Source organism: Mus caroli, chromosome 1 (assembly GCF_900094665.2).
Source record: "Mus caroli chromosome 1, CAROLI_EIJ_v1.1, whole genome shotgun sequence".
NCBI classification, from domain to species: domain Eukaryota; kingdom Metazoa; phylum Chordata; class Mammalia; order Rodentia; family Muridae; genus Mus; species Mus caroli.
The window spans coordinates 14,799,273-14,813,798 of record NC_034570.1 but is presented as its reverse complement, the minus strand read 5'-3'; the positions used below and the strand labels follow the sequence as shown (position 1 = coordinate 14,813,798).

Here is a 14,526-nt window from a genome sequence, read left to right as displayed (position 1 = left end):
ACCTTCTTTTCTCAGAAAAAAATAACTATCCAACAAACCAACAATGCTTTGGAGCGTGCGTTTTTTTGGAGGTCACAGAAAAGAGATTGAATTCAAGTCTTATGTATGTGCATTTTAGCATTAAGGAGGCCCATAAAGTCTCCAGTGTGTCATCTGCTCTATTTTCATTCGAAAGGGTAGAAGAACCAAAGAGATGGATGAGTTTGAGCCAGTATAACTACAAGAGATTCGGGTAGCCGCTCACTGATGGGATGTTGACAAAGGGAAGGAGAGAGTAAGCTACCTTCTATTTTGCTCCTTCCGCTGGCTGCAAGAAGGAGTGAGCCCAAGGTCCAACCAAAGGCCCAGGAGAGTACTAAAAAACCAAAGCAAGGAGCTTGTCCTTGCGAGGAAGGAGGAAGAGCAAGCCAGTCGCCTTGCCTTGAGGTCCACAAAAGATACAAGAAGTGTCAGTTCTGTCCTATCCATTACTGGTAGAAAGGGTGGCTGCATTTTGTAAAAAGAATTAAATCAGATCGGACAATGTTTGCATCAGTATAAACGCCTAAGTCTTGGCTAGCAACTCACCTCAGCGATCGGATACACCCCTGTTCCCTTAAAGCATGCAGAGTTCAAATTATATTAATTCCTTGCCCCCCCCCCCCACAATGTTTTGTTTCAAAGTAGTTTGTATTTTGTGTAGCCAAGGGCAATTGGGAAAGTGCTTGTGACTGCAAGTGGCCAGTGGGTTCTCACTCAGCGTGGCCCAGAGGCTATAGTGGTATTTAAGCTTTGGAAATTAGCCTGGGGCTGCAAGGGAAGATGATCACAAAGTGAAACAAGGGCGCTGCCCCTTCTACACTTTTTTCATCCTCCACCCCGCCCCCCAACACACACACCTTTTTTTTTTTCCAGTTTGCCATCCCGACTTCACAAAAGAGATCAGGGCCAAAATGTCACTTTCCACCCACATACAGGAATTCTGAGTGTTCTTATCTTCTTTCCTCAAGTATGTGAAGACTAGAGCCCTTTATTCAAGTGAACCCCATATTGCGATTCCACCCTGACCCCATTCATGATTAGCTTAGTCACCGTCTAGGTCCTCATCATTATTTTATTATTAAATACTCTGTGAGAAATAAAAGGGCTTGGGTGTCTGACAAACGGGAGGGGCCCCCCAGGACGCCTCAGAAGAGTCGCCAGGAAAAAAAGAAGTGGGTCTTTCTTTCTTTTTTTCTTTTTTCTCTTTCTTTTTTCTTTCTTTTTTTTTAATGATTAAAAACATAGGCGACTCCTGTAAATAGAAGCCCCGTTTCTTCGAGAGATGCCTTTTGAAACCCACTGTCTGAATATTCAACGAAGGCAAAGCTCCACTCTGTACGAACAACATTAATATGATCTCTGCAGAATTTGTTACTCAGAAATATTAACATATCAAAGCCAACGCCGGAGGCGAAAGAAGCTATCGATACGCGAGTGCAGGGTAAAGTAAAGATTATTGGTTCTGATGGTCTGAGCGGCTGAGCTGCGGGCAAAATCGAGCACACCATTAACCGGGAGTGAGCGCGCGGGGAGCGGGCCTCTGAGGCGGCCGCAAATATTTTATCTAGGTGGTAATTACCTCGTTGCTGCCTCCCTGGTCTGTCTACATTATCTTTCAGTTATCAAGCCTTCGTTTACAGGGGGAAAAATGTAATTGGCACCAAAGTGAGTCTGAGAAATAACATTTGTTTTTTACTACAAATTTAGGGACCAATGAGTCCTCATCTCTCCACCCATCTACAAGACAGGCCAGCTTCTTTCTACACCCTCTCAGGTAGCACACCTAGGTGGTGTCTTAACTCAAATCACACCTGAGAGGGAGGTCTTGAGAAGTAAATATGTTTTTTTCTAATATTGTAAATGCTGGATACCATCAGGAATATAAACGTATCCAAGAACTTAATGAAAGAAAGAAAATGATGGAACAAAAAGACTACTTTAAGAGAGGATGGCCTGTAACTTGCAGATTGGAAAAGGAACCGGTATTGTCACCATAGGAGGGGATGGGAAGGGAATAGCTTAACACTTAATATGTTCTATTTCTGATGAACCTGAGAGAAGTTGAGTTATTGATTTAAGAGTTCTCTGTGTGCAACCATGCCAATAAAGAGAAGGTGTTTTCTGGGTATTTTGACATGAGGGAACTTGCAGCACTGACATAATATAAAAGTCCTTGTTATCCATTTGGATATTGTGCACATTGATAGCTACAGAGTCAAGAAACACTCTCCCTGCCCCTCCCCCTTATCTTTCTAGAGTCCAGATTGCTCCCATCCTTCCTGTAAGACATGCGAAAATGGACAAACGTACTCAGATGCTTGGATCCGAGTTACTCAGAGGTGGAGGCTACAGATTTTGTTGGTGCTTAACTCCAAATTTCCAGGTCCTTTCCCTTGGGAATTGCACTTTTCTCCTAAACAATCAACGCTTTGTTTAAAATACCAGGCTAAGAAAAGGTTTAAATGTGAAACAAATATGTACTGAATTGCACAAGAACAAGAAAACTTCACCCGAGGAACTCCACTTCCGTAGTTCTGATGCGTTATGAAAAGCGCACTTGCATCTTTTAGACACCTCGAAGCTTAGCTCCTCTTGGATGGCCAGATGAAAGGCCATCCCTGGAAACTTTATTGACTCCAGAGCATCTACAGTTCCAGCGTCCAACTTGGAATTCATCCTTTTAGCTGTGCTACAATCATTTGGATGTGGTAGTCAAGCGTTGGGAGAGGCATTTTAGCAAGTACGAAACAGAATATACTAAGTGCGCCGGAAAGCTCTCTCGGCTAGCAGCCGGTTTCGCTCCCTAATTAGTGGCGCTGTCCTTCAGCACCACTGTGCCTGTGCGCCCTGAGCGCTTGGCCACACCTTTACTGTTTTTCCTTCCCAACAAACCCCAATCAGCAAGACTTACCGAGAGCCCCCCTCCCTCACTTTTCACGGTGTATGTTTTATTTGTCCAAAAGTTATTAATGGTTAAATTTAACATTTATAAACTTGCCTCTGTTTCATATAATTTCAATATGGCTGCATTCAGCCATCTTGAAAAGCTTAGTATCTCTTTTAAATATCTATAAGAAGCAATATCTATACGCCAAAAACTAGCTTTGAAGCCTCAAAAGTGTGAAGCAACAGATTCGAGTAATTCTTTTAAACTCTAAATACAGTGTAGGCACACACTTTTGGAGCAGCCAAGTTCCAACAGATAAACTTCCTTTCTTTTCTCTCTTAGTGTTTATAGTGGATCCTGGGTCATGAAATCTGTGTTTTCACACCAAATATTCCACTGTTTTCAAAGAGTGAATTTCTCAACCCCCCCTCCACCCCCAAAAGCAAATTATTCATCTAGCTTTGAAATAATGGAGATGGACAAAGGGAGCTATTTGGTACCATCAGAAGTTTAGCAGTTTGGTTACTAGAGACAACTGTGGCCCTGAAGCAGGAATTAGTTTTGGTGAATAGGCTGTCTTATTAATTCGTATGAAGTTGGGATAACAGCTGGTCCCTCTTGCCTCATGCACTCCTCGGGTTACTGGGCATGCTAGAAAAATAAACTTCAGAGGCTCTGGGTACAGTTAAGCAGCAAAGCCAGTAAAAATCTGTACTGCCTTGAGGCCCTGTGAATGTCATAGTTCAAAACCTTTTGTCAAAATGGAACATCTGAGATACAGCTCCCTTCAGTGCCTCAGCTGAATGCAACAGCTCTCTTCTCTCCCCTCACCCCCCTTTCCAATGCTACGGGAACTCTCTGGATTCAGATGTTTTCCTCAACAGATGGGAACAAGAAAGCTTTATCCAGTACGCTTAACATTAACACTACCTCCTCCTCCCACCCTCCCTTAAAGAAAGAAATGTTCTGGACGTTTCAAAAATAATAATAAGGCAGTTACAATATTGGTGACTCATTAGCCTCCTTGAAAGCCTCAATGATACAGCCTTTCACAGAATCCCTTAAGGCCCATAGCTGACACCATCACCCCAAACACCCAGGCTGTGGCTGGCACATTAGGTCTAAAAGAAACCAGAAATCCTGCTCCAGGATGTGGTATGGGTGAAGGGAAAGAAGTGTGAAAACTTTTTTTTTATCCCAGTGATTTTTCTCCCTAACTTTGATGCTGTCCCATGCTCTGAGGAGTAGTGGAGAGCTCCCAGCGAAGGTGGAACTCACCCAGCACTTAAGTGTCAATGGAAGAAAGGAGGCTTTTTAATGTAGATGTATGGACCTAGAATAACTGACTAACATAATTCTTTTCTTAATCATCAGACAAAGAACATGATGTCTCCAAGTCTCCCCTGATCTTCAAAACAAAGAAACAGTCTGGAAATGAATACTTGAGACCAAGGTATTCCTACTCACCTCTTCTGATCACCCCCCCTTGGCCGTTGAGAACAATCCCACACTGGGCTTCCACGGAACCCTTTAGAAAAGAAAAAAGAAAGAGAAGCATTCAAATATCATAGGCATGACCATGTGGGTGAAGCATTTTAGACTAGCCTATCCCTGACCCCTTCTCAGGAGACCATTCAAAGCACCTTAGAGCTGGAGCACGAGTAACAGCAAACAGATTATATATATATATATATATATATATATATATATATATATATACCCCCACATCCTACAATCTAAAAGTTCTATTCATCTTAAGGTATGCATTTCACATCCCTCCCCAGTGTTACACTTTAGAAAGCTTAAGAGCTTTTCATTTGGGAGTAAGAGAATGAGAAGCACTTTGAGTCTCAGAGAGTACATATACACAGGCGCATATTTACCACTTTCTGGGTAAAGAAAATTATAGCTTAAGTGTCAAGTCTGGGATTGGAAGCTAAGGGGAAGAATTTCACATGGAGGGATCAGAATATCTTAGAAGGATTCCATTTACCCCCCAAAGCAGGAGCATCACATAATCCTATCCAAAATGGGCCTGGTAGAGGAAACACCTTCAGGTTCACTCCCTACCGATCCCTAGGTTTCCAAGGTTCTGAGTGATCATTTGAGCTGGAAAACTGGGAAGGGCTTAGTAATATTTTATTAAGAAAAATAAAATTTTCTCCCTGTGTCTGTCTCGTCCCCCCATCAGAATCAAAATGTGTTAAAAGCTCATTTTCCTTTACAAACAAACGAGGTATTGGACATGAAAGAGGCCTTGAAGGGTGTTAACCTATCCAACAGCCCGTGAAGAGTTAAGTAAATGCGGAGAGAGTCGGTGCATAATAAAAACCCACTTTACAAAACAACCTTTACAGCCCTGGCTCCCTTTTACCTCCCCATTTTCACCATATTGAGGCAAGCCTGTAAGACCCCCCTTTTCAACCTACTCACCAGTTCTTTCTTATTTTAAATGTTCTGCCTTAAAGTGATTATCAAATCAATATGAAAAAAAAAAAACTTGGAGCCTGAGCATAAATTAGAGCGGTGATGGGAAAAGGTGTGACAGTTTCCTTTGTTGGCCATAGCAAATCTTTTTAGGAGACTCAAAGATGGAACCGAAGCCACAGGACCGTTTGCATCTGTTAGGCAGACTTAGACCGCCCTCCAAACCATTGGACTTTCACTTAAAATTCTGTGCAGGGAAAAGTATATTTACATTTGTTGCATTTGAAATGAGGCATATGCTGATGAATGTTTTAAAAAGGAAGAAATGAAAGGGGAGAGACAGGTTTTCCCCACACACTCCCTCCTCTCTTTGCTTCTTGTTTTAAATATAGCGGTGGTTCTTTCTTTCTCATTCTGCCAAGTATATCCAGAGGAGTAGAATAACCTTATCGATTTATAAGCTTGTCCTAGTATTCATACATATTATAATTCATGCACCGACATACACCTACAGAAGTCGTTATGACCACACGTGCAGACATCACACTCCACACTGTTTCAGCTAGTATTTTAAAGTGATTTTTTCCTCAGTATGAGTAATATTACTCTAACAAGAGTAGTAAAAATAAAAGAAATAATAAATATATAAGAGATGGGCTGAAATAAAGATTTGTAAAAGAGATTTCAAGTGTAAAAGGTAAAGAAAACTGAGCTTTCCAAGGAAGCGGGCTAATTCCCCTCTCTCTCTGGCGCACTGTTAGGATGCTGATTTTCTTAGAAGAAACAAACCTTGGTCTGATCACTTAACAAACCTTCCCCCCTCATAAGTAAAACATGTTGTTTGGTCAGATGACATTGCATAAATGACCAGTTGAATGGCACTAAGTCGAAAATTGGATAAACTACGGTGTCCTTTTACACAGGATTCTGCCTTTGTCTGGTTGCTTGCAAATGTTCTAATCCTCTCTTTTGAAAAATACCCAGCTTTGTGCCTGGCACAGAAAAAAAAATTTGTACAGATACAAAAAAATCAGCAACAGACGTGGCTATTAAAAGGAGTAAATAGGTTTTAGTGGAGCTAAGCATTGAATGGCAGATTTTCCCCCTCCTGAGACATAAGGGGATCCTGTGGAAAATGTTAAAAAAAAAAAAGTCCTAAGCGTATAAAATTATTTTGTGAATATAAGTGTATAAGGTCAACGTTTTAGGAGTAAAATCTTTTTTCTTGTGCATGAATCTTGTAATTCTGGCTCTTTGTTGTAAGTGTAAGGGCCTCCACTTTAATTTAAAATTAATCTCTTGCTCAGGGGTAGAGGAGGGGGCAAGATATTCTGTGCGCAACAAGGGATCTCTTCTGTCTCCAAGTTGTGCTCCTGGAATATCTTCCCAGTCTTCAGGAGAAAGTGGAGGTGGCAGATTTTGTGCAGACAGAAAAAGGAAGGACTTGCCACGGGCAGAGTTGTACTTTCCACTCTAAGAAAGTTCCAGTTTGACTCTTCTGGGTTCTTAGTCTAGATCTCAGGGTTTATTGATCTGAAATGTGTCTAAGACAATGGAACCACTTAATTAAAAATTCTGGTTTTGGCGATGAATGTGGAAACGGTGTGAAGTAGGTGATTTGATTAAGTGGTGGCCTCTTAAGTGTCTGAATTTGTTTCTGCCCTCTCTCCTTCCTCTTCTTCCTTTCTTCTCAGCCTGCTGTCTTTCCTTTTTTCCTTCCCGCTTTCTCTTTCTTTGTCTTACTTCCTTTGTTTACTCATTTTTGACAGTATAATGAGTTGCATCTTACGTAAGACCTGAAGGGAGAGAATACAGAGTCCCGCCGCCGGGCTCCTGTATGCTCAGGCACAGGGAATCACAGCTGTACCTTGGGAAGTGCATTGTGCAGGTTATGTGTTAGGGCTGTTTTGAGGCCATCATCTGTGGTTACTTGCTTGACACAGCAATCTGATATGCTTGTGAAACTTTGGTTCAAGCTTATGATTCCAACAATTTCTTGAGAACAAACAACCTCTCTCCTCCCGGAGAGAGACGTTCATCAGGAGACTCCCCTAAAGGCTCTGTTTAGGTCAACGCTGGAGACCCTGCAAATTATCGAAACTGAAGATACAATTGAGTGGACCTCAGCTTTTAGGAATCTTATTCTGAGACCTCTAGATTCAGACCCAGCTCCACTGATCTCACACACCTATCCTCTCAGTGTCAGAAATTTAGATTCACAAAAGACTTCTGATGACTGGCTCCAGAAAGGGACCTCAGCTATTGATCCAATGAGAGGAACCCAGTGGGCACAGTCCTCCTGTAATTTCATGACTTTTCCTAATTCGTGTGCGAGTGTGAGTGAGTATGTGTGTGTGTGTGTGTGTGTGTGTGTGTGTGTGTGTGAGAGAGAGAGAGAGAGACAGAGAGAGAGAGAGAGAGAGAGAGAGAGAGAGAGAGAAACTTAAAGCTAGAGCATTATCGGAGAGCGGGAGGGGGAGGGCAAGGGGAGGGCGCAGACAAACCCGCTGCACGCTTATTTACCTGCAAGTCGTCGGCTCCCGCGGCGGCCAGCCCCAGGCTGGGCCCTGGCAGGAGTCTTTGATCTGGGTGCATTCCATACTGAGAGCCATGGCTCATGAGGGACAGGTCGTGGCGGCGGTAGGCATCGAGGCAGCCCAGCTCCCGCCTCTGCTCGTCCAGGCAGGAGGACTTGAGAGCCCGCGCATTGTGCAGGTTAATAAAGTCGGTGGGCTCCCCGTGGTGAATCTGCTGGTAGTACTGTTGTGAGTGGTGGAGCGAGTTCAGAGAGTAGGCGTCGGGAGTGACCGCCGGGTGGCTGTGCTGGAACTCGTAATGGAAGGACTGGTGGTGGAGCGGGGTGTACTGGTGGTTAGTGGAGAAGTAGGGGGACGCAAACTCGGTGCCGGTGGTAGAGTAAGTTAAAGGAGAGGAGGAGGAATAGGCAACCGTGGAATTGGCTACGGACTCCAGACAGCCAAGCTGCATCAAACGGTAGCTGTTTGATCCGTCGTGACGTATCTGGAAGGAAGAGGGGGAAAGGGGAGAGCAGAAAAACTTGAGGTTTGTCATTTTGCAACCAAGGCGCCACTCTCCCAGAGTCGGGAGCTTTCCCTGACTCTCCCTAGGAGGAGAGAGCGCGCTGGGCTTCCAGAGAGCAGCCGGACTCAGTGAGTGCCTTCACCAAGCAGACTTCGCTAACAGTTGAACTGGGGGTGGGCGGCCTCGTCTTCACAGTGGAGAGAGCGGGGTGGGGTGGGGGGAATCCCCCACCCTATATAGGTGCGGGCGACATTACACATGCACACACAGTCAGTCAGACAGACAGACAGACACACACACACACTCACACACACACTCAAATACACTCACACCCTTCAATTCTCAACTTGTGCCTGGAGCTAGGCGTTGGGAGTAAGGTTTGCAGGTGACTGGGGGCTTAGGGGAGCAAGAGAGTCCACGCGCAGAGAACGCTAGGATGCACATCGCTACTCCAGTCAGACCCTAGCACCGAAATGCCTCCTGGCCATGCGGAGGTGTTCAGCCTGGGCTGCTCAAAAATAAAAAATAAAAAAGATCACCGTCCACAAATATAAATGTATATGTATATACATTTAATGTATATATACATTAAAAATCCCAGTCCGTGCAAATTGTTCAACTTGCTCGCCTCCATAGCCACTTGTGTGCCATTTCTTGAATAAACCCCTTCTGAAAGGGATGCGCTGCGTTCTTCTCCACACCCCCCCCCCCAAGTCCACCTACTGTCCCTCATCAGTCCCCTTTCTTTGCTTTTCGGAGAATCCTTTCTGTGTCTCTAGCTTTCTCCTCGTCCCCACTTATTGTTAGGATTATGCTTCTCCCTCATTACTGCAAATGGTGCTTAACTTGGAGGAGAGTTGCCCTCCCTGGCGACAGATGTCATAACGAACTTTCTCCCGTTCCCTTCCGTAACTTCTCCCGAAAGCCAGATTATAATTAAACGTAACGGTCCAATATAGATTAGAGGCAGGGGAAGCTGCCACCACCACCGCCACCACCACCGCCGCCGCCACACACTCACACACTCACGCGCGCGCGCTCACACACACACACACACACAAAAAGTAATAATACCTCCGCATCGTGGACTAGTCCGGGAAAGGTAGTTGACATGATGGGTTTCTCCAAAAGCTTACGATGCAATTTCCCCCTCCAAAAAAAGAATCAGGAAAAAAAATCCAAAACTTCTTGTATTTTCCAATTTTTTTTTAAAGGAAGAAAAAAAAAAAATGTTCCGTAGATAGAGATCTAAACTGTAATGGTTTTGCCCGGATCAGATAGCTCCTTGCCTCGTACCCACTTAAAAACCTGTAGGAACAAAATTTTCCCTCTGCACAAAAGCAGCTCCCTGGAACAGATTTTGTACTTGCTGAGAATTTCTTTGGCTGATGTCGTAGGTCCCTTGGTAATATAGAAGTTTTGAAAATTAAGCATCAGCAGTGAGAACGGGGAGGACAATAGGCAGAAGAGATTTATCCCATGAGACAAGGAATAAATATTGTATCTTCGCCTAATAAGGAACTGGGGGTTCTTTCAACATTTTTATCCATTTTCCACAACCTTTATCATGCTTTTCTATACCGACTGAGGTGAGGTCGCATCTCTGCAGAGAGCATTTACACATTTTTATTGCGAAGATAGAAATCTATCCCCAATACATGCAGCTTACAGACAGAAACATATATTAATTAAACCTTTCTTTTACATGACTGGGCATTTGTTCCTATTGGTTCCACTCCCTGGATGTTGAAAGCTGATCTTTTTTTCCAACAGGCATTGGAATCAGTCTTGCCCAGTTGGGATGTCTGCCTTCTTCCAAGTGAAAACAATACTCCTTTTTTCTCATATTTACATTGAATTTCTGTTCTTCGTCCTTGAAAGGCAACACCAGGTGGTGGCTAACATTTTTTGTTTTTAGCAGTTTTTAAGATAAATAATCATGATGGACAGTCCTAAGTTTCTGTTACAAAGAAGTGGAACAACTGGAAAAATGTATGAGAATAAAGATGTGTGAGGATATTGCAAACTTAAGTAAATGTCTTTCACTCCCCAACCCAGCCTGGTTTTCCCCTTTACTATTTTTCTTTTCCCTTTTCTTGTAAACAGTGTGATTTTTGTTTGTTTTATTGTTTTATTTGTTTGCCTTTCTCTCTGTGTCCCTCTCTGTGTCTGTCTGTCTGTCTGTCTCTCCTTATTTCTATTTTGGTAGGTGGGAGTATGGACCATTCAACAACAGGAAGCAGTTACATTACCCCTAAAGAGCCCCCAAATACTTGCATTACATTTACAAAGAGGATGATGGAAAGGGACAGGGAACAGCAACGCACACTCACACACACACACACACACACACACACACACACAGACACACACACAGACACACACACACCCCTACACACACACACAACCCTATTTCCATTTCTTCTAGGTTTCTCAACTTTCAAACAGTTTTAGAGTTATACTTCATCCAAAATTTAGGCTGATCCACTGAGTTATCTAGTGTTTTGAAGCTCTCTCTCTCTCTCTCTCACTCTCTCTCTCTCTCTCTCTGTGTGTGTGTGTGTGTGTGTGTGTGTGTGAGAGAGATAGCAACAAGCTCAAAATATAGAGGCTCTGCTAGGTTTTATTAGCAAACTTGCCTATTCAAGGGGGAAAAAAATAAAACACCCAAAACCTGGCGGGCTAGCTGGCCCCACTGGCTCATCTCAGAGATAGACAGGGCAATTCAGTCTTAATTGCTATTTCATTTGGTTCCCTTTTAAGTGTTTAAGCTGAGAAGGTGTCTTAATAACAAGCCGCAGGCAAACAGACATGTGGCTTTTTTTTTTTTTTTTTTTTTTTTTTTTTGGTTGAGGGTATGGGAGGGTTTATTAGGGCATGCTCACACACAGTAGCCGGGCCTGTCACTCAGAGCTATTGGCTCTATACATAAGGACACATGACAAGAATTAAAATGCATTGTCTGCAATAGACATCCAAGATGCCTCACTTCCACACAGGATCAGCAGCCAATATTTGCTCCCCTTGTTAAGATGGGCTTATCTCCACTCCCCACCCTGAAATTCCAAATCATTAACTGTTGAAATCAGAAGGCTTTTCAAGCAAGGCCAGTGAGGATGAAAATGAAGAATATAGGACTTGGTCTTTAAGTAGGAGGGGAAGAGGAACATTGTTGGTGCTTAGAGCCTGTGCCCCCAAATGCTTACATTAGAGTCTTTGTTTGCTAGGTCTGAGCCCAGTTCTCATAGCTTATCCACAGTGAACATAGATAATAGGATCCTACACAGTAGTCCACAGGATCTGGAGCCTGATTCTGTGACCTTATCTCAGAATGCTTGTCCCTGAGAAAGCTCAGCTTCATTCCCACTAGAAGAATATGGAGAACCCCCTACCTACTTTCGTGAATGATAAGACAGTTGTGCTGGTGCATAATGTTAATTTCATAAGAAGTCTGCACTCAAATAAGAAAGGATATTACCTTCTCAATCCAATAAAACCCATCTGTCCCCCAACATTCCCAACTGTCAGGAACATCTGTCTTCAGTTAAGGTGAAGGGCTTTTTACTTTTATCTTAGGTCCAAGGAGAGGATGGATGCACAGCCTTCTCTTCTAGGACAACCGGAAGGCTTAGGAAAGCATGGCTGCCTCAGCTTGCTCTGGAGCAACATTGACCAATTTACTTATTCCTAATTCCAGAGACAGCAGTCAACATCACATCTCTTCACAATGAGTCTCATGATGCTCTTGATAATTAAGTTTATATCCTGTGTATCACAGGGTACCTTCTAGCTGCTTCTTTTGTCTGAATACTTCATGACATTACTGAATTGCTGGCAATTGTACTTTTCTGTTGCTTTCCCAATACCTACACCACTTCCTTGAGTGACTTTTAATTACCCAAATAAAGGAAATTCAGGGTTTCTTTATGTTAGTTGCTGAACACTCTTGGGTTTAGGAAGAAACTAAAGGCCACAGAGTGAGAGAAATATTTAAATACATCCAAGGGAGATGGAACAGGAAGGAGAACATCTGTACCTTTTTTGCTAAAGGATCTACTTTTTCAGGCTCTGTTGGAGCTGGTTCATCTTCCCCCTCTTTACATCATCTTCCCACTCTTTATATCAGCATCTTAGACAAAGGGGGAACTTCAGTTGGTCAATTGCTTCCTCCCAACTATAACAACTTTAAATACAAAAGGCCTTTTCACCCCAAAGGATAGTTGGGGAATCATCTGTGCCATATGCACTAACTGGTCAGCATTCCCTCCCATCTGCTTAGGCGTTGCTTGCTGTGCCCCTTTTATGATTAACGTCATTGAGGCAGGTGGGTTTGATGTGTGTGATGTGAAGCCACTGGGTTTGTTTCTCTCAGACACCTCCCCCTCCCGTTCTTGAGAAATTAATACGTGACATCTTGCTTGACTTGGGTCAAGACTGGGCTTTTGAGCAAACTTAATTCCTCCTTTTTTCTGTTTTGCTCCTTTCTTGGAGAGTGATTGGCTACACATTCTCCAGGGGATGTTATAATTGAATTAACTGGCCACAGCATGTTGAATTCATGGTGACAGGCTGCCTGGGGCTCCTTCTAAAGGCAAACTGGTGGTGTACATCCTGGTCTCAGCTAGAGTCCAGGCTAGTGCATACCTACTAAAAGTAGGACACAAGAAGGTGAGACAATCTTGCCAGTTGACACCTCCTGAGAAGGAGAGGTCTATGTTAACAGCCATGATTTTCTTCCCCTCTCTCTGGTTCTCCTGTCCCATATCACAGAAGGGATTCCCCTAAAATGTTTTATATATTATTATATTTATTTATAATCACCATTTATTATTTATAATAATTATTATTATTACCTTGGTTAGGATTCAGAGCTGAAAGAATAGTTTAAGAAATTGATGTTCTCTCTCCTGAGATTGTAGGTGGCTACCATGCAGTTTGTTTCAGTTTGGATCTATTCTAAAGCATTTTCACTAAAAGGATATGTACCTCCTGTAAGTTTGAGATTGGCAAACAATTAGCAGACAGATATCTCAGCTCTTGTCCCTAATTTTAATATTTTATTTTTAGCTTTCTTTATCTTCTTCCTCCTCATCCTCCTTTCCTCCCTCTCCTACTTGGGGCTTCCTCTAAGCAATTTGTTTATGTCATATTAAATAAAGCAGAGTAATGATTGCAATTATTTAACATGATTTATGGTGTGTGTGTGTTGGATTCAAACTCAGGCTTTGTATATTGTCTACTACTGAGCCACAGTACTAGCTTCTATTTGGGCAATTTCTACCACTCCCTCACACTTAGATTCATTTAACCAAAGGAATTAATTTCCCAGTCTGCCCTCTTCTATCCACATTTGCCTGCTCTCCCTCCCTCCCTCCTCCTTTCTCCTTTCCTTTCCTTTCTTTTCTTCTTCTTTTTTTCTTTTAAAGAGGAAAATAGAGGGAAGATTGATCCGTTAATGTTATGCCTTAAACAACTATCTGTGTGCATTGTCTAAGGATGGAGTTCAGTGTATTCTATTCCACTGGTGCATATAGCCACACAACCCAGGCGTGAATGTGCAAAAGAAGAGACATTTTCCATTGCCACAGAGCCCCTGGGTTCTAAATTGTTCTTGTTGGGGACAATAGAACACTGCACATCCTAAAGGTAGATGAGATGCTTAGCCTACAGAGCAGCAGAGTACTCAGTAGCTGAAATGTCCATTACACAACTATTAGCAAGAAGTATTCATTTGAAATCTATGGATCCCTTTTTGCCCTTCACCTCTGTGATAACTTATTTGAGATGAATATTAAAAAATTGGCAATTTTAGAGCAAAGAGCAGTTGAAAGACCTCAATGCTCTATTTTGGACTTGCTCTGACTCTATTTCCCCATAGGTATCCCTCTTTGGTGATTCCCAGTCCTTTGAGGAATTCTTCCTGAGTAGGTTTCTAGCCAGAGCTTTGAAAGTGTAAGAGTTTCTCTTTAGTACTCTTGCTCTGGGGTTCTAACTTTCAATTCTCAGGATTTTCATGACCTGGAACTTCTCTTGGTCCATGGGCTTACAATGATGCTTTTCTTCTCTACTTCCCTCATTGCAGCTGCAGTGGGCTAGTGAACAGACTGTTTTCTTCAAGGGCTGAACAGACAACTACATTGGACTTCCCA

General features: G+C 42.9%; 1 protein-coding gene and 1 long non-coding RNA gene across 2 annotated transcripts in view; one reads left to right on the top strand and one right to left on the bottom strand.

The window, feature by feature from the left end:
* Positions 1-10,009, bottom strand: part of Tfap2d (transcription factor AP-2 delta) — a 55,212-nt gene extending 45,203 nt beyond the window's left edge. Inside the window, exons 1-3 of the mRNA XM_021170917.1 lie at positions 9,452-10,009; positions 7,859-8,356; positions 4,376-4,436 (exon numbers count right to left, since the gene is read on the bottom strand). Coding sequence (XP_021026576.1) covers positions 4,376-4,436; positions 7,859-8,356; positions 9,452-9,490 — 598 coding nt within the window. The 5' untranslated portion in view covers positions 9,491-10,009. The remainder of the gene's footprint in view (positions 1-4,375; positions 4,437-7,858; positions 8,357-9,451) is intronic.
* Positions 7,880-14,526, top strand: part of LOC110300669 — a 41,258-nt gene continuing 34,611 nt past the window's right edge. The window contains exon 1 of the long non-coding RNA XR_002378596.1: positions 7,880-8,050. This is a non-coding gene — a long non-coding RNA (uncharacterized LOC110300669). The remainder of the gene's footprint in view (positions 8,051-14,526) is intronic.